At 39.2% G+C, this 27,284-nt stretch overlaps 1 protein-coding gene across 1 annotated transcript; it reads right to left on the bottom strand.

Moving 5' to 3' along the window:
* Nucleotides 1–146: 146 nt before the first annotated feature.
* SUMO1 (small ubiquitin like modifier 1) lies at nt 147–26,794 on the bottom strand. The gene is made up of 5 exons (XM_032860063.1): nt 26,548–26,794; nt 13,064–13,138; nt 10,117–10,194; nt 6,836–6,907; nt 147–793 (listed from the first exon to the last, which is right to left on the bottom strand). Exons 1-5 carry the CDS (start codon nt 26,557–26,559, stop codon nt 725–727), a joined length of 306 nt encoding a protein of 101 aa, XP_032715954.1. The 5' UTR covers nt 26,560–26,794; the 3' UTR covers nt 147–724.
* Between the last annotated feature and the right edge of the window lie 490 nt (nt 26,795–27,284).

Genomic DNA, 27,284 nt, shown 5'->3' with positions numbered 1-27,284 from the left:
CAATGTCCATTTAAAACCCATATCCCAGGCCAAAAAGTACAAATAAAATCAAAAAGAGCAGTGTTCTGTTGAATACACGTCTGCATGAATAACTTTATTAACTGCTAATGCAAATTGGAACTTTTCTGGGAATCTTCTGACAAGACTTTTATCTTAAAATGCTTTCTCTTCAGTGAAGCCATCTTTGGAGTTAGTCATTACTCTCACCATCTCTGTCATCTCGACTCCAGCCTGATATTTCTCTTCTTTTGGTCCAGACCCTCAAATTTTAAAAGTAGCTTCAAGTTAAGGAAAGGTCATTTTTCCACAGTTCAGTTCTCTGAAAAACTTCCATCTCCCACTGAAAGTCACAGTCCAGGAGTGAAGCAATCACATGCTAGAACGTCAGGGCCAATTGGAAAGTCATCATGAACACTCGCATTGGTCGATCTTATTTATCACAAGCCTGAAAATGCACAGTCCTGGAAAAGGTGGCCTCTCTGTGCACACATGTAATTTTTAAAAAGGAGAGGATAATATGAACAGGGCTGAGGTTTGATCACCAAAAATCAGCACAATGAAAACAAGTGATAATGAATAATGGGCACTAGAATTCAAATTACCAGATGTTTTAAAGAGATGGGGTGCCAGTTTTCAATTCCGTTTCGAACACCACATTACAAAAGAACTATTTTTAAAAATAAAAAAGGATTGAGGGTAAAAGAAAAAAAAATAAAAAGAATATCTAAATCGTTGAGTGACCCCCTGTTTGTTCCTGATAAACTTCAATCACATCTTCCTCCTCCATTCCCAGCTGTAAGAGGATAAGAAAATGTTAGAATATAAAGGCACTATTTTTTAATTGGCTGCAATTATGTGGCCATTGTTTTAAAGTACAAAAAGATACAAAAGTGATCCATCGTTACCCTGTTTTAAGAATCTAGGTTTCCTTTAATCTAAAGAACATAAGAGGTATGTATGTCTTTTCTCCTGATTCTATCTGTGATGTCATTCATTTGATCCTGCTGAGCAATTTTACCTCCCAGTTTATTCAGCATAGAAAGTGTCTTTTTAATTTATTTCTTAGAGTGTGAGCATGGGGATGGGGAAGAGGCAGAAGAAGAAGGAGACAGAGAATCTTACGCAAGCCCAGTGTAGAGCCCTATGCAGGGCTCAATCTCACCACCCTGAGATCATGACCTCAGCTGAAATTAAGAGTCATATGCTTAACACACTGAGCCACCCAGGTGCCCCTAAAGTGTGTGTGTTGTTTTTTTTTTCTTTTAAACCTCAAGAGTTGTAAATCTAATGAAACCTGTATTTAATAGTTTAAAATGCAATAGTTTGGGGGCGCCTGGGTGGGTTGGTTGGGCAACTGCTTTCAGCTCGGGTCATGATCCTGGAGTCCCAGGTTCCAGTCCTACATCGGGCTCCCTGCTCAGTAGGGAGTCTGCTTCTCCTTCTGACCTCTCCCCTCTCGTTCTCTCTCTCTCTCTCATTCTGTGTTTCAAATAAATAAAATCTTAAAAAAAAAATTTAATGCAATAGTTTGATGATGTATTTTCTAAAAAACCATTTTACATCTAGATGTAATTACTTGATATAGTCTCTTTATTTCAAAAATCCTGATCTCGGGCGCCTGGGTGGCTCAGTGGGTTAAAGCCTCTGCCTTCAGCTCAGGTCATGATCTCAGGGTCTTGGGATCGAGCCCCGCATCGGGCTCTCTGCTCAGGGGGAAGCCTGCTTCCCCCTCTCTCCCTCTTTGCCTGCCTCTCTCTGCCTACTTGTGATCTCTCTCTGTCAAATAAATAAAAAAAATCTTTAAAAAAACAAAACAAAACAAAAACCTGATCTCACTTTGAAATGTGGTGTTAGTTAGAAAACTACTGCCTAAAGATTCATTTCAAAGTGGTTTGCTTCATCATCTACAATTCCTTCTGGCATGTAACTATTCTTTTGATAGCGACAACTCTGACTAAACACACACCTACTCTTATTCGATAACTTCAGTTTTATAGGCTAGATTTGTATGGTCAGCCCAGCCCTTCTCAATTCTTTTTTTTTTTTTAAACTTTTTTTTTTTTTTTTTACCTGGGTCTAAGTTTTTTTTTTGGCATTAATTGTGTGGGGTTTTTTTGTTTTTTTAACGTGTTTTATATGCACGGAAATGTTCTGTAATTTTTCCTTAAAGACATTATTAACAATGGCTGCCTCTGAGAAATGGGAATGCAGACATATTCAGAGTATATCTACTTTCCATTTTAAATACTTCGGTAATTTGGTTTTTATTACTTTTAACTATAAGTATATCCTTTATTTAAAAAAGAAGAGTACATAAGCAGGCATGGTGTTACACAGAAACCCAGGTTTTACCCTCAGTGAGGGTAGAGGAACATCACTCTCTTGACTCTGGTGTGCAGTCAGGGTTCAGAAGTACTATAACAGACAGACTGAAAACAAAAACTAGCATATTCCACTAAATTACAGTGGATCACAAAAGCAAATGAAAAATAAAAGGAAAGTCTAAGATCACTAATTTCTAATGAGAAAAGGTGCACATGACATTTTCGGTGCAGATTGTAAAATGTGAAAAAAATACTCTAAGAAATTTAAAAATAAAACAGACATAGGGGAGCCTTGGTGGCATAGTGGGTTGAGCATCCAACACTTGGTTTGCACTCAGGTCATGATCTCAGGGTTGAGAAAGATCCCTGCGCCAGGCTCCATGCCCAGGTGGAATCTGCTTGAGATTCTCTCTCCCCACTCCTCTGCCCCTTGGCCCCCACACTCATGCTCTCTAATAAATAAATCTTTTAAAAAACATAGATTTAGGATTTTTTAGGTGATTAGGCTGGCTCTAATGTTATGGAGATTTTGATTATAGTATATATATGAATGTTAAAATAATTATTAAAGACGCTATTAAAACTTTATTTAAAGATTTTATTTTTAAGTAATATCTATACCCAACATGAGGGTCAAACTCGCAAGTCCAAGATCAAGAGTCACATATTCCACTGACTGAGATAACCAGGTACCCCAAAACTTAATTTTACTGCACATATCATACCTGGTAAATACTGCAAGGAATAAAATGCCAAACATGACAAGAAACCTTGAAGTCAGGAAGGCAGCAAATATCCTCCAACTATGGAAAATGTGAAGCAATCAGCTTCAAAAAGTATCTTTGTAGAGATGAATGAGCAACAGTATGAGGAGTTACTCCCTAAATACCTACTGTCTCCCTCTGCCCCATGATGCTTCTTTAATGACAAGGAGGAATGTATCGCTAAAATGTAGTCAGTATCTACTGTGTTTTGGGGGAGGTTTTTAGATTTTATTTATTTATTTGAAAGAGGGAGAAAGAAAGCACAGGTGGGAGGTGAGGGACAGAGGGAGAGGGGGAAGCAGACTCCCCACTGAGCAGGGAGTCCAATGCAGGGCTCAATCCAGGGACTCCAGGATCATGACCTGAGCTGAAGGCAGGCACTAAATCGACTCGGCCACCCAGAAGTCCCAATATGTACTGTGTTGTAGAGATTATATCAAATTAGGACAGGGAAAACACCAGTTGAGTTTGGAACATCTAATTGTGCCAGGCATTTATAAAGTACTCAAGGGGCACCTGGCTGGCTCAGTCATTGCAGCATAAGACTCAGTCTCAGGGTTATGAGTTCAAACTCTACATCAGGTGTAGAGATTACTTAAAAAATAAAATCTTGGGCGTCTGGGTGGCTCAGTTGGTTGAGTGACTGCCTTCGGCTCAGTCATGATCCTGGAGTTCCAGGATCAAGTCCCGCAGAGGGCTCCCTGCTCAGAAGAGGGTCTGCTTCTCCCTCTAACCTTCCCCCTCTCATGCTTTTTTTCTCTCTCTCAGATAAATATATAAAATCTTTAAAAAAATAAAAAAAAGTAATAAAATCTCAAAAGAAAATAAAAGTACTCAAGAAAGTAGGTTGATACTAAACCAGGGGAAAGTAACAACTACACTGTAAAAAAAAAAAAAAAAAAGAAACCAATTAAACTGTGATAAAAATAAACATTATCACTGTTTACTGATAATAAAGGGACTGACTTCATGTATTCCAGATATTACACCCTAAGAGACACATCACCATTTATGTGGTATTCCAGCCCCAAATGCATAACCTGAATCTAATCATGAGGAAACAGACCAGCCCAAATTGAGGGACTTTGTAGAAAACAACTGGTTTGTATCCTTTAACAATGTAAATGTCATGAAAGACAAAGAAGGCTGAGGAACTGTTCCAAATTAAAGATAATTAAAGAGACACCTAAATAAAATATCTTCATACTGAACTGGATCATGTGATGGAGGAGAAGATTTGTTATAGGAGACATAATTGGGACAAATGATAAAATTAGGTTGTAAAGTATTCTAACAGTGTTAAGTGTCCTGAATTTATGAGCACTGTGGTTATGTAAAACAATACACTTATTCTTAAGAAATGCACACTAAAATATTAAGTAGTAAATGGCAGTGGTATATGCAATCTACTCCAAAGTGATTCCAGTAATAAATACACATATATGGGCAGAAGGAAATAAGTAAAGGTAGCCAAACTTTAAAATTAAGCCAAAGTAGGTAGAAGAGAATACAATTTTTGGTACTATTCTTATAAGTTTTCTGTAAGATGAAAATTATTTCAAAATAAAAACTTGAAAAAAGATGGAGATAAGTCAAAAAGAGCATAGACACCAACCCCACTGGGCAATCTCTAAAGAATATTCATACAGTTTCAAAGTATCTCCCCACAAATTATTTATTTATTAAAAAGGAAAATAACTTGGGGCGCCTGGGTGGCTCAGTAGGTTAAGCCTCTGCCTTCGGCTCAGGTCATGATCCCAGCATCCTGGGATTTGAGCCCAGCATCAGGCTCTCTGCTCAGTGGGAAGCCTGCTTCCCCCCTCTCTCTGCCTACCTGTGATCTCTCTCTCTGTGTCAAATAAATAAATAAAATCTAAAAAAAGAAAAAAAAAAAAGAAAATAACAACGAATAAATCTGGCAATTATCAAAGTTGCCCAAAGTTAATGTTACCCAGGACAGGCCAAGTGGACATCATGTGGCTCCTGATGTGATGCACTTGGGAGCACAAAGCTTCACTCCGTGCTCCTGCTACCAAATATGCAAAACTGAATCTAACCATGAGGCAACATCAGACAAACCCAAACTGAAGGACATTCTAAAACATGGCCTGAACTCTTTAAAAATGTCTGTGGGGGGTGGGGGTGGGAGGCACCTGGGTGGCTCAGTGGGTTAAAGCCTCTGCCTTCAGCTTAGGTCATGATCCCCGGGTTCTGGTATCTAGCCCCACATAGGGCTCTCTGCTCAGCAGGGAGCCTGCTTCCCTTCCTCTCTCTCTGCCTGCCTCTCTGCCTACTTGTGATCTCCCTCTCTGTCAAATAAATCAATAAAATCTTAAAAAAAAAAAAAAAAAAAGTCTGTGTGGGGGCACCTGGGTGGCTCAGTGGGTTAAGCCTCTGCCTTCAGCTCAGGTCATGGTCTCAGCGTCCTGGGATCGAGCCCCGCATCGGGCTCTCTGCTCAGCGGGGAGCCTGCTTCCTCAACCCCCTGCTTACCTCTCTGCCTACTTGTGATTTCTCTGTCAAATAAATAAATAAAATCTTAAAAAAAAAAACCTTTATATAAAAAAAATGTCAGTGTGACTTACAATGAAGACTGAATAATTGTTCTAGATAAAAGAAAGCTAAGGAGGGATGATAACTAGTTAGAAGATACTAATCCTAGATGGGATCCTCGGTCAAGTTTTTTTAAAAAAAGCTATAAGGGAACTTTCTGGGATAAATAGCAAAATCTATTTTGACTACATATTTGATAAGAGTACTAGAGCATTGTCAAATCTCCTGTATTTGATAATTTAACTGTGACTCTTAGGAGGTAACCAAAATATTTAGGGCTAAAAGGTCATGATATCTGCAAATTAATCTCAAATGATCCCCCAGTAATGATAGTGTATATAGAGAAAGTGATCAAGCAAATGTATCATAATATTAACTGGTGAATCTAATGAAAATGTTATATGGTAGAATATTATATTAGTCTTATAACAACTGTAAGTTTGAAATGTTTTCAAAATAAAAAATTAATAATAACAATACATCATTCCCACTATCAGAAATAGCAGAAATGTTATTTTGTATTTGGAGGGGGAAACCTGTCCAAATATAAAAGCACACACACATACACACCCTCTCCCACACTTTATTACTTTCAGATACCTCTCAGGGGAGGGGGGATATAAAAACAAAGAGTCCATACAATGAAACAAAGACACAGAAGCATTAAAAAAATAAATCAAGATGACAGAGCCAAATATATATTAATATACACTAAACTTCTATATTAAGTTCTCAAAATGGGTCAAATGTCAAAAACAGAACCATAAAAGGTCACCATCACCAAGAAAGTGCACCAGAAATCTGCCAAATTTGAGCAATACTTGTTCCTCTTAAAAAAAAAAAAGTGCCTTTTGACAACTTGCAGGTTCTCCCTCTCCCTCTCCCTCCCCCTGCTGTGCATGACCTGACAAATAAATAAAATATTTAAAAAAAAGTTATTTATAAAAATCTCTACACCCAACGTGGGGCTCAAATGCACAACCCTGAGATCAAGAGTTGCACAGTCTACAGACTAAGCCAGCCAGGAGTCCCACCACCTCTCTTTTTATTGGACTTTTAAAGGCAATATATGGACATTCAACCCAAAAGACTATTCTTCTATTATTCAAGAAAGGGCAGTTTAATACCAGTGAACCAAATCATTCAATGCAGGATTTAACATTTTTCTTCACTCAGAGAAGAAATTATACTCACTTCTTTTGGAGTGTGATTATCAGCAATTCTCTGACCTTCAAAGAGAAACCTGAGTGAATTCATTGGAACTCCCTAAAAAGGTTAAAAAAACAAAAACACACACACAAATCTTAAAACAGGTAGTAGGAACTTTGAGCACAAAAAGCAAACATGAAAGCTTCAACAGAATACACTGGACATAAGGCTAGACTTATCTATCCTATCATAATTACCATCGAGTACCATCTATCTGCTAGGTCCTCCCTATACCAAGTATTTCACATATATAATCCTAACGTTCACCGCCACAACCCTGGAAGGTAGGTATCTTCATTTCACAGCTAAGGAATCTAAGGCATGGAGAGGGCATACAAGTTAGACAGCAACTTAAGGCTCAATCTGTTTCTAAGCTTATGCTCTCAACCACTATTCTTCTAGTTTCCTCTAAAATCTCTAAGCTAAATAAAAGATTAAATTAGAAATTGGATGAGCACCCTCACTAGTTTCCAACCATACAAGCAAAATAAATTTTAAGCAGATTAAATCACAGAAATTTGGTACAGCACTACAGCTAGCCAGGTGAGCGACAGTCACCTGTGATGACATAGATAACACTGTTAAGTATCAAAAAGTTATTAAAATATTTTTTTCTAATTAATTACTCAACAAAAATAGCTAAAAGGGAAGAAATGACTCATTTAAAGAGAAACTGCTTCACTGATAAGTATTAATCAAGAATAATTTCTTTAGTCCAAAAGTTTGAGAGAAATTTAAAACTATCTCCCAATAAGTATTAATACATAAATATATGCGACCATGCAAATTAACCCTTCATTTGATTTTAAATTCTAGACTTCTAAAAAACAATACAAAAAGCATAACTGACGAGAGCAAAATATTCTTTGATTTTAATTACAGGATCTTTTAAAAAATATTATCCTGTGTTGGGGTCAAGAAAGTTTCTATAGAAACTGGCCTAAAACATCAAAATGTAAGAATGATTCAGTAAATATTTATATACATTTCAATCTCTCTACTGGGTGTTACATACTTCAGATAAATTAAGTTTCCTATTCCTTGTATATCAGTAAATATAAGGAGAAGATTATCAAGCCTCTTGAACTAAATATGAACTCTTTTTCTGAATACTGTATACGGGGCACCTGGGTGGCTCAGCCCTTTAGCGTCTGCCTTCGGCTCAGGTCATGATCTCAGGGTCCGCATCAGGCTTTCTGCTCAGCACGAACCCTGCTTTCTCCCTCTCACACTTGCCATGCTTGCATTTCCTCTCTCCCTGCCTCTCTGTCAAATAAATAAATAAAATCTTTTTTAAAAAAATAAAATAGACTGTATATTCTGAACCATAAATAATCAAGTTGGAAATGATTCCAAATTGATATTCTTAATTGTCTCTCTAAACCTAGCACCTTTAATTATGGGTCAAAGTTATTCACTTTAGCATTCTGATTTAACTCTTTATTTTGCATTGTTTTTCCTCAATAATCAACTCCATCACCTACAGATGGGGTGAAGACTCGATGTGAGGACTCTACGACAATGCCTCTAAGTATCTAGCAGAGCGCACTTAATGTATGTTCCTTCCCTGTGAATATCTCCATTTTGCTCCCAGCAATATCATTAAAATGTGAACTGAGCCCCAATTAATCAAATTTTACTGAATTTAGCAACTAACATCAAAAACAGCTGTTTGTTTTAGTTATCCTAACACCTAAGTGATCTCTTTTCTTCTGGCAGAAGTGATTTTAATGTTGGTTACAAATTTAACCATTTAGAAACTTCTAAAAATAAGACCAGTATTACCTAAGTTAATATCATGTAATATGATTCAATTATTAAAATCTTGGCTCTTACATATACTAATTTCAATTATATTTTCTGTTTTATTAATAATAATTAATATTCATTGAGCATTTTAGAAGATTTTATTTATTTATTTGACAGAGAGAGATGCAGCGAGAGAGGGAACACAAGCAGGGGGGTGGGAGAAGGAGAACCAGACTTCCTGCCAAGCAGGGAACCCAATGTGGGGCTCGATCCCAAGAACCTTGAATCATGACCTGAGCTGAAGGCAGACGCTTAACCACTGAGCCCCAGGCGCCCCATCATTGAGCATTTTTAAGCATCATGTTAAGAGCTTTGTGTAGGTCATCTGCATGAGGTAGGTACTGTAATATTCCCAATCTACTAATGGGGAAGCAAAGCACATAATTTGTCTAAGATCCCACAGACAGTGGGAGAGACTGAATTTGAATCTAAGTAGGTTAAAGGTATTATTGATCTAATAATAATTGAGCTCACGAAGGCCAGAATCTGAGGTTTTTCTATTAATAAATCAACAAGCGGCCTTTATTTTATTGAAAAAAGAAAATTCTTTGATGTTGAAAATACAGACTGCAATTAGCAATAATCTGTAATACTACATATAAAGATAATAAACTAACAATACTAGGGGCACCTGCGTGGCTCAGTGGATTGGGCCTCAGACTTTGGCTTGGGTCATGATCTCAGGGTTCTGGAATCAAGTCCCGCATCAAGCTCTCTGCTCAGAGGGCAGCCTGCTTTCCCCTCCCCCTCTGCCTCCCTGTCTGCCTACTTGTGATTTCTCTCTCTGTCAAATAAATAAATAAAATCTTTTAAAAAAATAAAAAATGAAAAATACCCAAACAATATTAGTACTTAACTTTAACATATGGCTAACCAGTCATGATTAAAAATGAGGAAACTTGGGACGCCTGGGTGGCTCAGTTGGTTAAGCGGCTGCCTTCGGCTTAGGTCATGATCCCAGAGTCCTGGGATCGAGTCCCACATCGGGCTCCCTGCTTGGCAGGGAGCCTGCTTCTCCCTCTGCCTCTGCCTGCCTCTCTGTCTGCCTGTGCTCACTCGCTCGCTCTCCCTCTGTCTCTGACAAATAAATAAATAAAATCTTAAAAAAAAAAAAAGGTAAAAAGTTATTAAAAAAAAAATGAGGAAACTTCACAGTGATCACCAAAAATTACTTGCTTTTACTGTTACATATATGGATAAGCCATTAAGATAGAAACACTCATATAACCATTTTTACAACTCTGAGTTACTTTTCAAAACACTTCTGGCATACCTTATGAATTCAAATTTTGAAATGGGCCACAATGGGAAAAAGGCAATTAAACAAGGTATAAGGAGTATTCTCCTTGATCTGCTAATAGTGAAAATAATAAAAGATAATTTTTCTTTTGATAGCCTCCTTACAAGAAAAATTAATGACATATTTTGCATTGTATTTTATTCCATAATATACAAACCTGTCTTTGACAGTATGATTCTTTGAGTTTCTTGAGATGTGTTGTCATTTTCACTTTGAAGTGAATCTCACTGCTATCCTAAGGAGATAAAAGAAAAATAATTATCCTTTTGTGTAAACTATTTGTTTTGCTTGAAACAAATCATTTACTTTCACATATACTACACATAGAAACATAAACCCTGTCACTTATACCTCCCCACTAAAATATTTTTTAACATTCCTAACAAGGTTTATTAAAACACTACTCTAATCATCTTCGGGGCACCCGGGTGGCTCAGTGGGTTAAGTCTCTGCCTTCGGCTCAGGTCATAATCTCAGGGTCCCGGGATGGAGCCCCGCATTGGGCTCTCTGCTTGGCAGAGGGCCTGCCTCCCCACCCTCTCTCTCTGCCCGCCTCTCTGCCTACTTGTGATCTCTGTCAAATAAAGAAATAAAATAAATAAAATCTTTAAAAAAAAAAGCAGCACTCTAATCATCTTCAAAGTTACTTTATGTCCATTTCAAAAGAAATTTAATAAAACAATCAATCTGTCTTGAAGGTTAAAATTAGCAGAATAGGGGCTCCTGGGTGGCTCAGTAAGTTAAAACCTCTGCCTTCAGCTCAGGTCATGATCCCAGGGTCCTGGGATCAAGCCCCACATCGGGATCTCTGCTCAGCGGGGAGCCTGCCTCCCCCCGCCCCTCTCTGTCTGCCTCTCTGCCTACTTGTGATCTCCGTCAAATAAATAAGTAAAATCCTTTAAAAAAATTAGCAGTATAAATAAAAGCATTTATGTCAAAGAATGCATTCCTTCATAATCGCATATCTATTCTATTTTCAAAATAAAGTTGAACTATCACAAACACCCAAAAGCAACTCAAAACAAAAAGTACCCCCCACAACTGACATATTATTGGAAGGTGGTCCAACCTACAAGAGAGGTATATACCATAAAGTAACAGACAAGAAAGTCATGTCGGTCAAGAAGTCACCCCAGAGTCCAGTTTCTCTCGTAAGAGTAAAATGAATAAAAACCTGACTCAAATTGATTTATGGGACCACAGATTATTTTCTTCTACCCAGACTGTCAAACAAACTATCAGGCAACCATCAAAAAATAATACAGGTAAAATTTCAAAGCCAATCCTTACGATTACATATCACATTCACAAGTGCGTATTAGTGAAGGTTGCATGTTTACAATTCTTGTTTGTGACTATAGAGAAAAACAAATTTTCTTCCTATGGATAATTTCACAAACAGATAAAATTTCTACAGCATATCTCATGCCATACACTAAAATCATTTCCAGATAAATTAAGGAGCTAGCATTAACATACTCTTTTACTATTTTCTCTCTTTGAAGAACTCTTTCCCTAACCTTGACATTGGGAAATCTGTATTCTAAAGCAAGATTTTAGCCTAGAAGACACAGCAAAAAAGGACACCGATAACTGAAAATGTCACCCGATAGTTAAGAGACACTAGAGAAAATATTCACAACAGATAGACAAGAAAAACCAAGGGGCGCCTGGGTGGCTCAGCCAGTTAAGTGTCCACCCTGTTCAGTGTAGGTCATGATCCCAGGGTCCTGGGATCCAGCCCTGCGTAGAGTTCCCTCCCTGCTCAGCAGAGAGCCTGCTTCTCCCTCTCCCTCTGCTGCTCCCTGTGCTGTGCTCTGTCAAATAGATAATGAAAATCTCTTAAAATCTTAAAAAATAAATTTTTCAAAATAAGATAAACATAGAAAATGGGAAAAGGATATAAACATAAAATATAAACGTAGTAGAGGCGCCTGGGTGGCTCAGTAGTTAAGCAGCTGCCTTCAGCTCAGGCCCTGATCCCAGGGTCCTGGGACTGAGCCCAGCATAGGGCTCCCTGCTCAGCGGGGTGTCTGCTTCTCCCTCTCTCATTCCCCTTGCTTGTGTTCCCTCTCTCACTGTCTCTGTCAAAGAAATAAATAAAATGTTTTTAAAAAAATATGTAAACGCAGTAGGTAAGTAGTAGCCTAATGTTACACCACAATGCCTACCTCACTTCATCTCATCACGTATGCTTTCATCATCTCACATCACCACAAGGATGAGTACAGTAAGGTATTCAGAGCGAGATCACATTCACATGACTATTACAGTATATAGTTATAATTGTTCTATTTTATTATTAGCTATTATTGCTAACGTCTCACTGAGACTAATTTACAAATTAAAATGCACCAGAGGTATATAGGTATAGGAAAAAACACAGTATATATAGGGGTTCAGTACTATCCACAGTTTCAAGGATCCAATGGGGGGTCTTGGAACATATCCCCACAGATAAGAAGGGACAACTGTATGAAGACTCACTCCTCCAACAATTTTCAACTAACCTTATTATCAGTTAATATCTTTAAAAAGATCAATGAAGATCCAGTCTGAGGAAAAGAGATGCCAGGAAAGACAAAGGGGCAGGAAAATGGTTGAGAAGCCCTTTGGTTTAAGGTCGGCCCCTACCACTCATAGTACTTACTGTATTTGCTACTGAAGATGCTAACCAAAAAAAAAAAAAAAAAAAGTTTTTATCTGGAGAAATTAAGATAATCTAAATCTGCCTAGGATCAATAAAACAGTATCAGCCTCTTCTATCTCCAACAACAGATGCATATGTAGTAAATGAAAATGCCATTTTAATTTTATTTTAAAGATTTTATTTCAGATAAAGTGCATGCATGTACGCACCCACAGGAGGCAGGGGCAGAGGAAGAGGGACAAGCAGCCTCAACACTGAGGAAGAGCAGCCCCATTGCTGGCCTGATCCAGGCCTCCAAGATCACGACCAGAGGTGAAGTCAGACACTTAACTGGCTGAGCCACCCAGGTGCCCCCAAATGCCACTTTTCAATAATTTGCCTTATTTAAATCATTTTTCTGGTGTCAGAAATTATTTACGCTTTAGAGTTAAAGGAGAAAAATAATGAAACTCACCTGTCCAATGACTTTGAGTTTAATGTATTCTCCTTCCTTCTTATCCCCCAAGTCCTCAGTTGAAGGTTTTGCCTCCTGAAAGAAAAGTATATTTAAAGATAAAAGTTCCTATATGCTTTTTTTTTTAATGAAGATTTTATTTATTTGACACAGAGACGGAGATAGTGAGAAAGAGAGAAAGAGCACAAGCAGGGAGAGCGGCAGGCAGGCAGAGGGGGAGAGAGAAGCAGGCTCCCCGCAGAGCAAGAAGCCTGATGCGGGGCTCAATTCTAGAACCCCGGGATCATGACCTGAGCCAAAGGCAGCTGCTTAACCAGCTGAGCCACCCAGGCATCCCCGAATATGCTATTTTAATTACTTACTTGATGAGTACCCACCTCTCTTGAGTACAAAATCTACACTTAAGAATATAAAAATCATTATTTTCTCTGCCACGCGAATTAAGGGAAAAAGTCCTAATTACGATCTGAAACACAATGGTGCTAGAAATCAAAAAAGAGATCTCTTTTATTATAATATACTACAATAATGGTTCTAAAACCTCACCATACATAGGAATCACCTCAAGGGCTTTAAATGCCTGCTGGGCTCCACTTCCAGCTTTTTATTCAGTGGGTCTGGGCTAAGGCTGTAATTTGCATTTCTAGTGAGTTACCAATTGGTGCTATGCTGCTCCGCAGAGCAAAAACCTAGAAACCACAACCCAGTCAACTCCTATTAGTCTGAAGTAGCTTGTTCTCCATAAACCGTAAAACATTCTGAATCCAAGATTCTCCTCTCTCAGCCTATTAGAAGTTAACTACTCCAGTTGCAAAACTGTACCCAGAAATATAAATAAGCCAAATTAGCATAAGAAAGTATTTGGGAAGGAAAATTAAAGAGCCTAATATTAGCCTAATGTACTCTAGAGTCAAATCAGTTTTATAGCATCCACTTATTTTAGACTATCTGAACCAATCTATCCAATTTTAAAAGATTAGGTTTGGCTGAAAAAACTTAGGGGGAATAAGTGGAATAAGTAAAAAGTACAGCATAGGTAGGAACAGGAAAGAAGAGACAAAATTCGAAGCAAGAAAAGAGGGTTATAAAATAATTTTGGGAGCGCCTGGGTGGCTCAGTCGGTCAAGCCACTGCCTTTGGCTCAGGTCATGATCCTGGAGTCCAGGGATGGAGTCCCACATCAGGCTCCCAGCTCCACAGGGAGTCTGCTTCTCCCTCTGATCTTCTCCCCTCTCATGCCTGCTTGCTCGCACTCTCGCTCTCTCTCTCAAATGAATTTAAAAAAAGAAAAATCTTTAAAAAAAATTAAAAAATAAAATAATTTCAAATGAAGGGATACTGAAATGAAAACGAAGTTAACACAATAAATTAGTTAAAACAATTTCATAATTAAGTATCTAAGAAAAGCAAGCCAAGGAAGTAGTTTGGAAATTTTCAGTCAATGTGTTAAAAATAGCTTTCCTGGATACCTTACCTTAATTTGGCCACTGAATTAGCCACTTACTTAAATATATTCTCTTGTTAAACATGTAACAATTTCTGTTAATCCACACTTTTTAAAGAATAGACCAACTATGTTGTATTTTACAACCAAAATAACAGGGGCCACTATAACCTGTATATCTCATGCCAGTAACTTAAAATTCAAAGTCTTCAGGACGCCTGGGTGGCTCAGTCGGTTAAGCTGCTGCCTTCAGCCCAGGTCATGATCCCAGGGTCCTAGGATCAAGTCCCACATCCGGCTCCTTGCTCAGCAGGGAGCCGGCTTCTCTCTCTGCCTCTGCCTGCCTCTCTGCCTGCTTGTTCTCTCTCTCTCTCTCTCTCTCTCTCTGACAAATAAATAAACAAGATCTTAAAAAAAATTAAAAGCCTTCAACATTCAAAACTTAACAGAACATATTAAACTATAAGTAGCTTTTAACTTTAAGATCCAGGATAGAGTCCAAGGAAATACTTAGACTATACAGAATTGACTTCGTTAGTTTAAATCCTTGCCTGTTTTTCATTCTGCAGTACTTTCACCACTTGCTGACTACCGCATATTTTGACAGCAGACAAAATGAACCTTCTTTAGTGAGACAGTATTTCACCTGAAAACTAGATGACTGTCTTTAAATACAGTCTCGCCACCACCTTTCTATGAATTTATATTCATAGTAAACAGTTGCTTCGTCCTTTAAGTATCTAGAGAGGATAAGGACAGTTTATTCCATGCAGTGAAGAGCAATAAAGAGCCATGAAACCCTGAGTTCTCCGTAACTGTGAGGAAAAGGCGTGTTAGGAAGCGGTTGTTTGAATTAACACAAAGGAGGAGAATCCCAACCCCCCGCCCGCAGCAGCAATTCATCGGCACAATGGGAGTGATTTTGCTCCAGTTTCTTAGCTAAGATAGCTGTAGAGGCTACTAAAGGACAAAAGAGTTCTTTCCCCTCCTCCAATGCCTAGTCCACACTGCTTTTCTAAAGCACAGCTTCTCGGACTGGATAACTGCGTCTATCTAAAAGCATTAACAGCTCCCAGTACTTTAAGGCCTAGAACCAAACTCCACAGCACCGAATTCAGTTCCTCCGTTACAAACTCAAATTCTCATTTCTCCCTCACCACTTGCTTTACAAACCTGAGGATTCGCGGAAACTGGACTATCTGCTATTCCCCAACTAAGTCTATCAGCATTCTTCCACCTTCGGCCCTTTGTGGTTCCGGTTTCCTTTATCTAGAATGTATATCCTCCCTCAGACTCTCCTGAAATCACCTCACAGAAATCCAACCCACACATCATTTGAAGTCCAGTATTAAAAAACCAAACCTCCTCCAGAAACCACAGCACCCCCTAACCTTCCAACTGGCCCTAATATTTTCTTTTCATGCTTGTATTTGTAATTTCTTCATCTCTCTCATGGCATTTATTTTTAATTTTAAAATACTCCCTCTTCAACCATTTTCTCCAGTTGTCCTCATCTTTTTCTTTAAACTGCTTAGGACAGTACTTAGCATTAACTGTCTCCACTTTCACCCTTAACCCACTATCCTCTGGTTTATACATCACCATTCCACTTGACACTGCTCTCACCAAGATTACCAGTTTGACTCCTTATTGCTAAATCCATCAGACAATTTCAAATCTCACTTTTAACTCTAACACAGTAAACACTGATGACTTCTTCCTTGGAAACTCTACCTTTGGCCTCCAAGGTTCCACTCTCTCCTTATCTTAGCCAATTCCTTAAATGCTGGGTCTCCTCTAGATTCCATGTTCTCAATCCTCTGCTTTGTTCTCTTTCATGACCCATGATTCCAACCACTTTTCAGATACAAATGACTCAGTCATCCTCTCCAACCAGACAACTTTTCTGAGTTTTACACTCATTTATCCAAGCACTCAGCCATCTCCACTTTGGATGTCCCATGGGTACCTGAATATAAGTATCTAAAACTGAATGCATTATCTCTAACTCCTCTCCTAGTTTTAACTCTCCTTCCTGAAAACCACAATTAAAAAAAGAAAAACAATTCCTCCTGGAGTCCCAATTAAAATAAATGGTTACCACACACTCAACTAACTGCCCCGAAGAGAAACTCATGTGTCATCTGTGGCTATTCGTCCTCTCTTCAATCTCACAGTTAATCTTCATCCTTCTGACAATGTTATCTGTTGGTGGCTCTCAAGTTTGTCCTTCTCTCATTCACTGCCTTATTTCAGGTACTCACTGTTGCACATGAATATTACTACAACAGATGCCCCCAGTCTTCCTCCCTGCAATTCTCCAAATACCACCAAAGCCATCTCAAACATGCAATCTGATTTGCCCAGCATCTTCAATTCGAAGTCCTTAGCTGACATACAAGTACGTGTACTTGTACATACAGTTCATGTACTATTCTCTTACCTCTCTTGCTAATATCATTTGCTCCACCATTTGATCTCTAATTCCTTACACATGGCACCCTCTACCCTATCTCCACCATCTCTGTACATGTTAATCACCTCTGCTTAGAATGCCCTTTCTTACCCTCTTTCAATACCACTCAGGCATCACTTCCTACAAAAATGATTGCTCTAATCACCCTCTTAAACATTCCCATAATGCTTAATCTATTAATCTTACTTTTATCTATAATAACCACATATTTGCATATCTGTATCTTCTACCAGAGTTTGAGTTCCTCACTGGCATACTTCACTCACTCTTCACTGTATTTCTGATCAAGCGCAACAATGCCTGGGACTTTGAAGATATTCAATATGCTTGTTAAATAAATTAATGTTTTCTATGACAGTTTTGTCTTGACTTCCCTACAAGTTTACAAGGAGAGGACCCAAGTTTTTTCATCTTTATCATCTTTGTAATGCCAGGCAAATACTAGGCAGTTATTCAAAGCCTGTGAATAGAGCTAACAACATTATTTTCTGTATCATACCACAAAATCTTACTAATGCTTCATACCTCTACTGTGCACAATAGTCACAACAAGTAAAAACACTTTCAGTTTTTTGTATTCACAGTTGGAAATAAAAGATAATTCACTTCAACTGCATAAGAACATGTGAACAACTAGGATACGAAATTTTCAAAAATAAGCCGCCCGTTTCCCTAGTCACTACATGTCGGTGATCTCTTCCCAACTCTGAAGCACTATGGCAATGTCATCTGTATCACTTGTTTAAAAGCCTCATGCTTGGGGCGCCTGGGTGGCTCAGTGGGTTAAAGCCTCTGCCTTCGGCTCGGGTCATGATCCCAGGGTCCTGGGATCGAGCCCCATATCGGGCTCTCTGCTCAGCAAGGAGCCTGCTTCCTCCTCTCTCTCTCTGCCTGCCTCTCTGCCTACTTGTGATCTCTGTCAAATAAATAAATAAATAAAAATAAATAAATAAATAAATAAAAGCCTCATGCTTGCCTAATGCAGTCATCCAAATTTTCATGTATGTTTTTTCTTTTGACAAACTCGTCTGAAAAACGAGAAGATCTTGGGGATAAAAGGCCAAAGATCATTCCCAGTGATCTCAGTGTCTTTTGTGTGTCTTCTTTCCTTCTCTCCCTGTAAAAGAGCAGCCAATACAGAATAGTATGGCACACTAGTTACAAAAACAGTGTAAGTATTCATTCAGCACTGGGTCTGGGACACTAGGTCATCAGGGAAAACAGAACCCCAGAGAGGACTGGTTGATTTGGCTAGAAAGGATGCATAGCCCTAGAACAGAAGAAACTGTTAATGGAAAGAAAACTAAATATATGAACGAAATCAAAGAGAGGAACCAGAAACCTCTAAGTTTTCAGGTCTGTGTCATCCAGGGCCTGAACCACGGTAACTGGAATGGTAAAGGAATTTACCAGGCACAAGGCACTACCAGCCCTTCCTTCCAAGACATAGAGGGAACAGCTTGAAAACAGAAGATGGCTGGATTTGGAAAGAGAACTAGACTGGAAAGAACAAAAACCAACAAATGTACGAAATTCATGAGAAGAATTTTACTGTGCCATTTCAAAGTCAAAAGAAAAAGAACTCTGATTAGAAGTACTAGCAATCAGAAAGAAAGAAAAAAGGAAAGAGAAAAGAAAAAAAGCAGCATTGGCAATCAGTATGTTGACAATTTAATCTCATGAAGGGAGCATCACACTTAACTACCTCCAACTTGTCAATGACCCTTCGAGCAATACAAGAATTGCCCATTCTTGGGGGTGGGGGATGAGAGAAGGAGCAGGAATCATGGGGAAATATATATTTACTCTTATCTGATGACATTAACAAATCTTCATTTTTTAAGGTGTGATAACAGTATTGTAACAGTATTTTTACTGTTTTTACAGTATTTTTAAATGTGTAACAGTATTGTCAAAAGGAAAAGTTCTTCTCTTTTAGAGATACATATTGAAACATTTACAGATGAAATGATATAATGTCCACCATTGCCTTCAAAATATGAGGAATGGATTGGAGCAGTGTAGATGAAATAAAATAGGCCAGAAGACCGGTATATGAGTACAATTACACACACATTAAAGTTTCCATAAAACCTTTCAAAGAAAATGCATTCACTCAAAGTTTCAAAAAAAAAAAAAAAATCTCTAAACCATAGGTCTGACTATAATACCTCAGTTTATTTCATTTCTTCATGAAAAAAGTCCAACACGGTAAGTTGGATAATTCTAATACTTACATCCATTATTAAAATATACAAAACACAAAGCACCTGGGTGGCTCAGCCGGTTAAGCCTCTGCCTTCGGCTCAGGCTCACATCATGATCCCACCGTCCTGGGATTGAGCCCCAAACTGGGCTCCCTGCTCAGCCATGGGTGTGTGTGTGTGTGTGTGTGTGTGTAACCCAAATTACAATAACATCATCTCCCTCCTATTTCAATGGATTTACCACAATTCTAAAAATACAAAAATAAACATACACTTTCAGTTCCACACTGCATATGTTCAAACTTAAGGCACAGTACTGGAGATTTGTAATGAAACCAACCAGACCCAGCCCCATAACTTCAAGGTTTAAGTCAAGCTGTCCAGACACCAGATCCTCTGCAAATTCACATTCAACCCTACAATTGTGATTAAACACTAGATATGCAACTTCTCAGGAACTAAAATTACAACTGAAAATCGTGTAAAACTACTCTTTGAGCCTAGACTACGGACCCTAGGCAAAGCTTGGAACAAACTGCCTTGACTGTATCCCCAGCAAACAGAGTTAGAGGTATGGCAGACATTGTGGATTAACTATTCAACATCCTTTTTCCCCTTTTTCCTTACAAGGGGAAGACTAGATGTGCCCAGCTAAAAAACATATTTCTCAGTGTCTCATGGCCACATGACATAGTGCTGGCCAACGAGATAAAAGGTGACAGACTTTGTTGGCACATACTTTTCCCCTTTGCTCCATCCCTTTCTCCTGCCTGGAACAAAGACACAAAGTAACTTCTTTGTGTCCACAGGAGACAGGCATGAGAGTGAAGACATCTGTTATGGATGGGGGAAAAAGGAGTATGAAGGCATTGTAGAGCTGCCTTAGTAGGCCTGAACTAACTACTTATATCCAGACTTCCTGTTTCATAAGAAAAATAAGCTGCTATTTGTTTAATGTACTATACATCAGGTTTTCTGTTACTCAGCCCAAAAGAAATCCAAGCAGACATAGAAGGTACTGTAAATAGGTATCATTTGCTTTATATTAAAAACAGAACCTAGAAAACTACCTCAATACGCATCAAGAGTAGAGTAAGTCAGGTGTGGTAAAGTCATACAATGGAATGCAATTTAACAATGCAATTTAATAACATACAACTATGCACAATATGAACAAATCTCCAAACGATGCTGAGCAAAAGAAGTCATACACAGAAGTACACACCATATGACTCCCACTTATGTAACATGGTAATGTATAAAACCAGGTAAACTAATCTAGTAGTCAAACCAGTGGTTCTTAATCTGAGTACTAGCTGCATGGATACGTTCAGTTTGTGAAAATCCAGCAAACTGTAAATGTGTGTGTGTGTGTGTGTGTGTGTGTGTGTGTTAATGGAAAGAAAACTAAATATATGAACGAAATCAAAGAGAGGAACCAGAAACCTCTAAGTATATCTTTGGTAAAACTGAAAAATAACTGGGCCTAAATATTGAGAACAAGAGTCCAGCAAACAGAACTCCACTTTTCCTTCAGAGTCCCATTAGCTCAGTAAAGGCAATGTAATGCAAAAATAATGGTCAAAATAAAAAAGTGTAACAAATACAATGTATCCTAAAATAAACTGAAGTTATGTTGTAGGAATATCCACAATTTAAACTAGTAGGCTACCTGGCTGGCTGAGTCAGAAGAGCATGCAACTCTTGATCCCAAGGTCAAGAGTTCAAGCCCCACATTGGGTACAGATTACTTAAATTAATTTTCTTTTTAAATTTAGCTGTTAAAGTGCTCAATAACAGGATGTGTGACATACCCACATGACTTTTTTAAGGAAGCAGAGTATCAGAAAATGACCTCCCAAAAATCACTTTACAGAAAATTCTAAAATGGGATACTAAACCTACCTTAGAGAAAATTATCCATAACAAACCCAAAGTCCTGGAAAAAGCAAATGACTTGATCTTAGAGATAAAGTTACCAGATCTACTGCTAATAGAACTAAAGATCAAGAAATGTAAAGGGGGCACCTGTGTGGCTAAGCTGCTTAAGTGTCTGCCTTGGGCTCAGGTCAGGATCCCAGGGTCCTGGGACTGAGCCCCACGCCTCACATCGGGCTCTCAAATCAGTGCGGAGCCTGCTCCTCCCTTTCCCTGCTGTTTGTGCTCTCTCTCTCACGTGCGCATGCACGCTCTCTCTCAAAATAAATAAGTAAAATCTTTTAAAAAGAAAAAAAAAAAAGTAATGTAAAAACATCATGAAAACTACTCCATGACAACCAATCCTTCCTCAATAAGGAAGAAACATCATGGAGGCCAAAAGGAGGAGGAAGATACCAGCTGCTTCAAGTTTTTTGTTTTCTTTTTTAAATAAAGATTTTTATTTATTTATTTGGCAGAGAGATATCACAAGTAGGCAGAGAGGCAGGCAGAGAGAGAGGAAAGGAAGCAGGCTCCCTGCTGAGCAGAGAACCAGATGCGGGGCTCGGTCCCAGGACCCCGGGATCATGACCCAAGCCGAAGGCAGAGGCTTAATCCACTGAGCCACCCAGGCACCCCCAGCTGCTTCCAAGTTTTTAAAGCAGTCTTCCAATTCTAGGGCCTAGAATGGTGCCTAGTACATTCTGACATTCTATGAATACCTGTTAAGTGAATGAATCTGACCACTTATTCCTTCAAAAACTAAGTATCCAGTCACTGCGCCGGGCACTTCAGGAAAAAAGAATGAATAAAGCCTGATTTCTGACCCTCAAAAGCAGTCTAATGGAGAAAGACACTTAAGTAAATAATTGTAACACTACATATAAAAGCTATAATAGAGACATTTTCAGCTTTCCTGGCAGTATCATAACCAATGAGGTTTATCCCAGGTGAAGATTACTGCTAATGCTAACATTACTGCTAAGGGGGCTAACAAATAAAGACATATTTGACAACTGCTTTATAGTTCTGAATTTGAACTATTCAACTGACCTTCATCACTACTCTAACCAGTTTTCAAAAACAATTAAATATTGTTTTGATGACATTTTATTTGCAATGTTTTACTATAACCTGTATGGGTGCAACATCCACTAGCAGCAACTCCTGTCTATCACAAAGAAGAGAGACTATATCGTATCGATCCTCTCCTAGGGCATGAAATGCTTACTTTATGTATCAGTAACTACATGCTCAAGTCATAGCTGCAGTTTACCAATCTTATTACGTGATATAAATAGTAGTATACATAATTATGAATTTTAATATATACCCAATTCATCATATTCTCATGCTATCTCAAGCTAACAGTAAGATCAATAAACATAGACAATAAGGAAGAGACAAAGAATACTGAAGGGAATAATGCTATCCTGACAGAAGAAATACCATTAATGTGGTTGATTAAAGATAACTGTAAATTCTTCGTTACTGTTCCCATTGAGAAATGAAATCTAAATGCCTTTTCCTTGTTGACTATAGTTAATAATACTATATTGCATATTTGAAAATTGCTAAGAGATTAGATCTTAAGTTCTCATTACAGGAAAAAAAAACTGTAACTGAGTGGTGATGATTATTAAGTAGACATATTAGAGTGATCAACTCACAATATATACACAAATATCAAATCATTATGCTGTACACTGGAAGCTAACATGTTATATGCCTATTATATCCCCAAAATAAATAAATAAATGACTTTCCCTTGAATTTGGGCTGGCCTTAGTGACCTGCCTGACCAAGAGAATGCAGAGGTCACCTCCAAGGCTAGGTCCTAAGAAGCTTGAGTTTTCCACATACAGTTCTTGGGAGCAGTCACACTCTTGTGAACCCTGAGCCACCACAGATCAATATCCTAGAGCTCCTATGTTGCACAAAACACATGATGAAACCCCTCAGAGACGCCTTGTGACTTTATGAAGAGCCCATCCATTCCAGCCCCCAACCATTAATCCCAGCTAAGGCCCCGTGACACACCAAGTCCAGCCCACAGAGCCCTGACCAAACTGCAGATGTATGAGCAAAATATGAAACTGCTGATTTAAGTCACTAAGTTTTGACGCAGGTTGTAAGGTACCAACAGATAACCAGAATTACACAATGCTTCCAAATCCTTGACTCAAAGGAAAATAAAAGAAAATCACTCAGACTCTCTCTGAGGTGGGAGTGGAGAGACTGAACCTGCTCATAACAGATGGTAGCATTTCAAGTAAATCAGTCATCCAATTATTACAAATCAACAGACCTGAATTAAAGACCTGAAGTTCATGCTGCCTTTGAAGACTTGGGCATGGGTGAGAAGGAAGGGAACACTATAAACCTGAATACAAGGGAGGAAGGGAAAATATTTGTACGAGTTACCCATACCTATTTTGATAGTGAGCTTCTGGTTCTATATTAAGTGCTTAGATTTTGCTGCAAGGTGAAACCAGGCTAAAGGAGAGAACCCAGTGAGATCTATTATTGGTTAAAGGTTACTCTTATCCTTTCTGAGGGATAATGGAAGCTGATGAAAGCTATGGGCCTTTTCCCGCTAAAAATAAATAAATAATTAATTAAAAAAATTTTTTAAATGTGTGTACAAATACAAAACACCATACAATTTCAATGCATTTTTGGCCCTTAGGGTCCACGAAATTTGGGTTTAGAACATGTTTTAGAGGATTATTCAGTAATGGTTCACAAATCCACTATATAACGCTGGCATTGTTAGAATTATAAGTATTTCACTCAAACTTACAAAATAATTTTTCACTCATCAATGGAGGATCCAGCAATTCAAGTCTTGTTTGATTTTAATGTCCACCTCTTTTTTTTATCTAATTGTTACTCAACTGCAACAGCTTAGCCCAGGCAACAAACTTCTGAGAGGTGCCTCAGAAAATGTATTCTTCTAAAAAGATCTTGGTTTAAGTTAGTATTACCTTTTGGGGACAGTGGTTCAGTCTCATGCTGCTGATATTGCACAGTAATAACTTGAGATTCTTACTCCTGCTCATAAGCCAGTTAAGGGTAAGAGTTCAGCTTCATATCACTTTAAATCCTCAGCACCCAGCACTGATATTGTATTGGGTCTTGATTAATAATGATGCTGGTCAAACAGATTGGAGCAACAGTTCTCAAACTTTTTGGTCTCATGACTCTTGTATACTCTTAGAAATTATTTAGAACCCCATAAAGCGTTTGTTAGGTTGGTGATATTTATTGAGGTTTACAGTATCGGACATCGAAACTGAGAAATGTTTTTAAGTATTCATTAATTCATTCAAAAATAACAATAAACCCACTATATATCAGCAGATAAGATTTTTTATTGAAAATATTTTTCAAGGGGCGCCTGGGTGGCTCAGTGGGTTAAAGCCTCTGCCTTCGGCTCAGGTCATGATCCCAGGGTCCTGGGATCCAGCCCCACATCGGGCTCTCTGCTCAGCGGGGAGCCTGCTTCCCTCCTTTCCTTCTGCCTGCCTCTCTGCCTACTTGTGGTCTCTGTCAAATAAATAAACAAAATCTTTAAAAATATTTTTTTTTCCAAAACTAAACTAGCGAGAACAACACTACTTTGAATTTTTTGCAAATCTTTTATGTCTGGCTTATAATAGAAAGCAGCCGGATTTTCACATCCGCTTCTACATTTCAATCTGTTGTGATATCACAGGTCATGTTAGTGTTTAGAAAACACCAGTGAACATTCATGAAAGGATGACAATGAAAAAGACAAATAATTACTTGTATTATCATGAAAATAGTTTTGACCTCAAGGACCTTCTAAAAAAGAACATCTGTCCACCTGTTAGTGTACCAAGTCCGTTATTTCTTCCTTCGTGCCTCTCTTAATGACTGGAATTCAAACTGAAGCAATAAATTCTACAATTTAATTTATAATTCTGTACATTGCTCTTTCATCAGACTATGGTAAATTTCAACATGCTTCTTAACATCAAAATAAAAGGCTGATGAAACTAAGCATTTACCTGTTCTTTCCTCCTTGGTAACCAAGTAAACAACTACCCAGGGAGATACTTATAATGCCACTTATAATTCCCATACCAATTTGGGAATTAATCTAGACTGTTAGTTAAGAAGATCCATCCAAAACTAATCTAGATTATGATTAAGCTTTAAAAATATCAATGTACATTTACCCAATAGTACAAATCCACAAGAGCCTCACTTGCTCTCGGCCAGTGGTACAAAACTGAACCGGGTTGAAAGCCAGGGGAATAACTGTGTTCAATTCAAAAGTTCAAGTACATTAGGAAGTTGAATGGAAAATTTTCTAGATAACTATCACGAAACAAGCAAAAGATCCAAAAAGACTTAAAAGTCAAAGTCATCTGAGCAAACAAAACAAAGCCCAGACAAAAACCTTATGAATTAAAAACTAGCTTAAACGTGGTTAACTGAAGAAGGATGAGGAAGAAAAACTTACCAAGCAAAAGTGAATACTCCTGATCGAGTGCAAATCCCAAGTAAATTCTTGATATGAACACTGAGATGGAAGACTCTGCCATTATAGACAGCTTTCTGTGAATATTATGCAACTGCTCTACATACACGAAGTTTTCCTATCCTTTCCCTCAAAAAGCATCAGTCAGCTTGAGGTTAATGCTCAGATGAAATGTTTTCTGTTGCTCTAGCAGTTTTGCTCTACTTTGTTTCTCGGTTATTCTGAGTGCTCTCTTACAACTGGAGAGTTGCTGAACCAATCCCGAGTAAGAAATGTTAAAGTACAAGAAAAGAGGCGACAGCTCTGCACCACCACACGGAAAGACTCAGCGGAGCAGCGGCGGCCCTGCCCTAGCTGCGATCCGAATAGAAAGCAGAGCTTTTTAGGTTCCCAGCAACACCAGACGTCTCCCGCCCCCATGTCCCCACTCCTGGACTATCTAAACACCGAAAACCAAAAAGTGGAGTCCACCCGCTTTTCAGGGCCAGAGAGTCTCCGGGCTGGGATCCTCTCCCGTTACATAACTGGGGCCTAGCGCCCTGCTTCTGCAGTCAGTCCCCAGGACAGAGAGACGGACGTGTTCCCCAGGGACCCTCTCAGGGAGGTGGAAGCTGGGCTCTGCACCTGGTCGACCCCGGAAAAAGAAGGGGGAACGACTCGAGCGAGGCCGCAATCAGAGACGCTGGGGTACAGGGGGTGATGAACAGGCCCGGAGAGGAGCAGGGCGGCTCCTGGAGGCCCGCCGCAGGCCCCGGCGTCTCCGACACTAGTCCACTCCCCTCCCTCTCCGGCCGAGTCCCCACCGGCCGCCCCCTCCCCCATTCTGCGCTCCCCTCCCCCGCGTCTCCATCCCCGGCCCCAGCCGAGAGGCAGGCGGACCAGCCGAGTAAGGCCTCGGCCACGGCCAAAGGACCGCTCCCAACCCAGTACCTGGTCAGACATGGTGACGGTGGCTTCACCCAGGGTCTCCGCACAGCAGCGGCCTCGGGTAGGCAGAACCTCGCTCCGGGGTTTACAAATCCGTCTCTCTTCCCCACAGCACAACACCGCGGCTGGAGGGACTTCCGCCACGCCCTGCGTCACTTCCGCTACGCGTTGGGAGGAGGAATAGGGAAAAGAGGAAAGGAGAGGCGGGAAAACGGGTGGGGGAGCTGCCCCGGGGCGAGAGGGCCCAAGAGCTGCTTTATTGGTGGTCGCTCGCGTGAATGAACAACAGTCTTTTCTGCTCCACTGAGGACTAGACCTTTCGCCTCCACCCGGAGCCTGCCCTCCGGTGGAAAAGTTCCGGGTCTTAGTGTTTGGAAACATACTAACAGCCACCCTCCTGCCCCTCTAACACCTAGAACGTTTTCGAAAGCTGAGCCAAGAGGTTTCTATTGTCTCTTCCTGGCCTTGCTCGTAAACTTCTCCAAGGACATTAGACTGAATACCAGTGCTTTTTACCATACAGCTAATTTTTGATTAACCGGCCACCCTGCCTATCTCATAACCTCGATTAAAAAAAAAAAAAAAGATCCCATTGGACGCGATCTTGATGGCTACTGATGAAAGAGATTCTTAGGAAAGATTTAAACCAGTGAGGAGGAAGAAGTAATTCTGACCTTGCTTTAAGTTAAAGAATGATCCTTGAATGACTTCTTTAAAATACAATGGCCCTGCTGGCAGAA

This window comes from Lontra canadensis, unplaced genomic scaffold (genome assembly GCF_010015895.1).
Source record: "Lontra canadensis isolate GAN:19392208 unplaced genomic scaffold, GSC_riverotter_1.0 scaffold18, whole genome shotgun sequence".
Classification (NCBI taxonomy): domain Eukaryota; kingdom Metazoa; phylum Chordata; class Mammalia; order Carnivora; family Mustelidae; genus Lontra; species Lontra canadensis.
The sequence above is the reverse complement of the archived record's forward strand: the minus strand, read 5'-3'. Positions and strand labels throughout refer to the sequence as shown.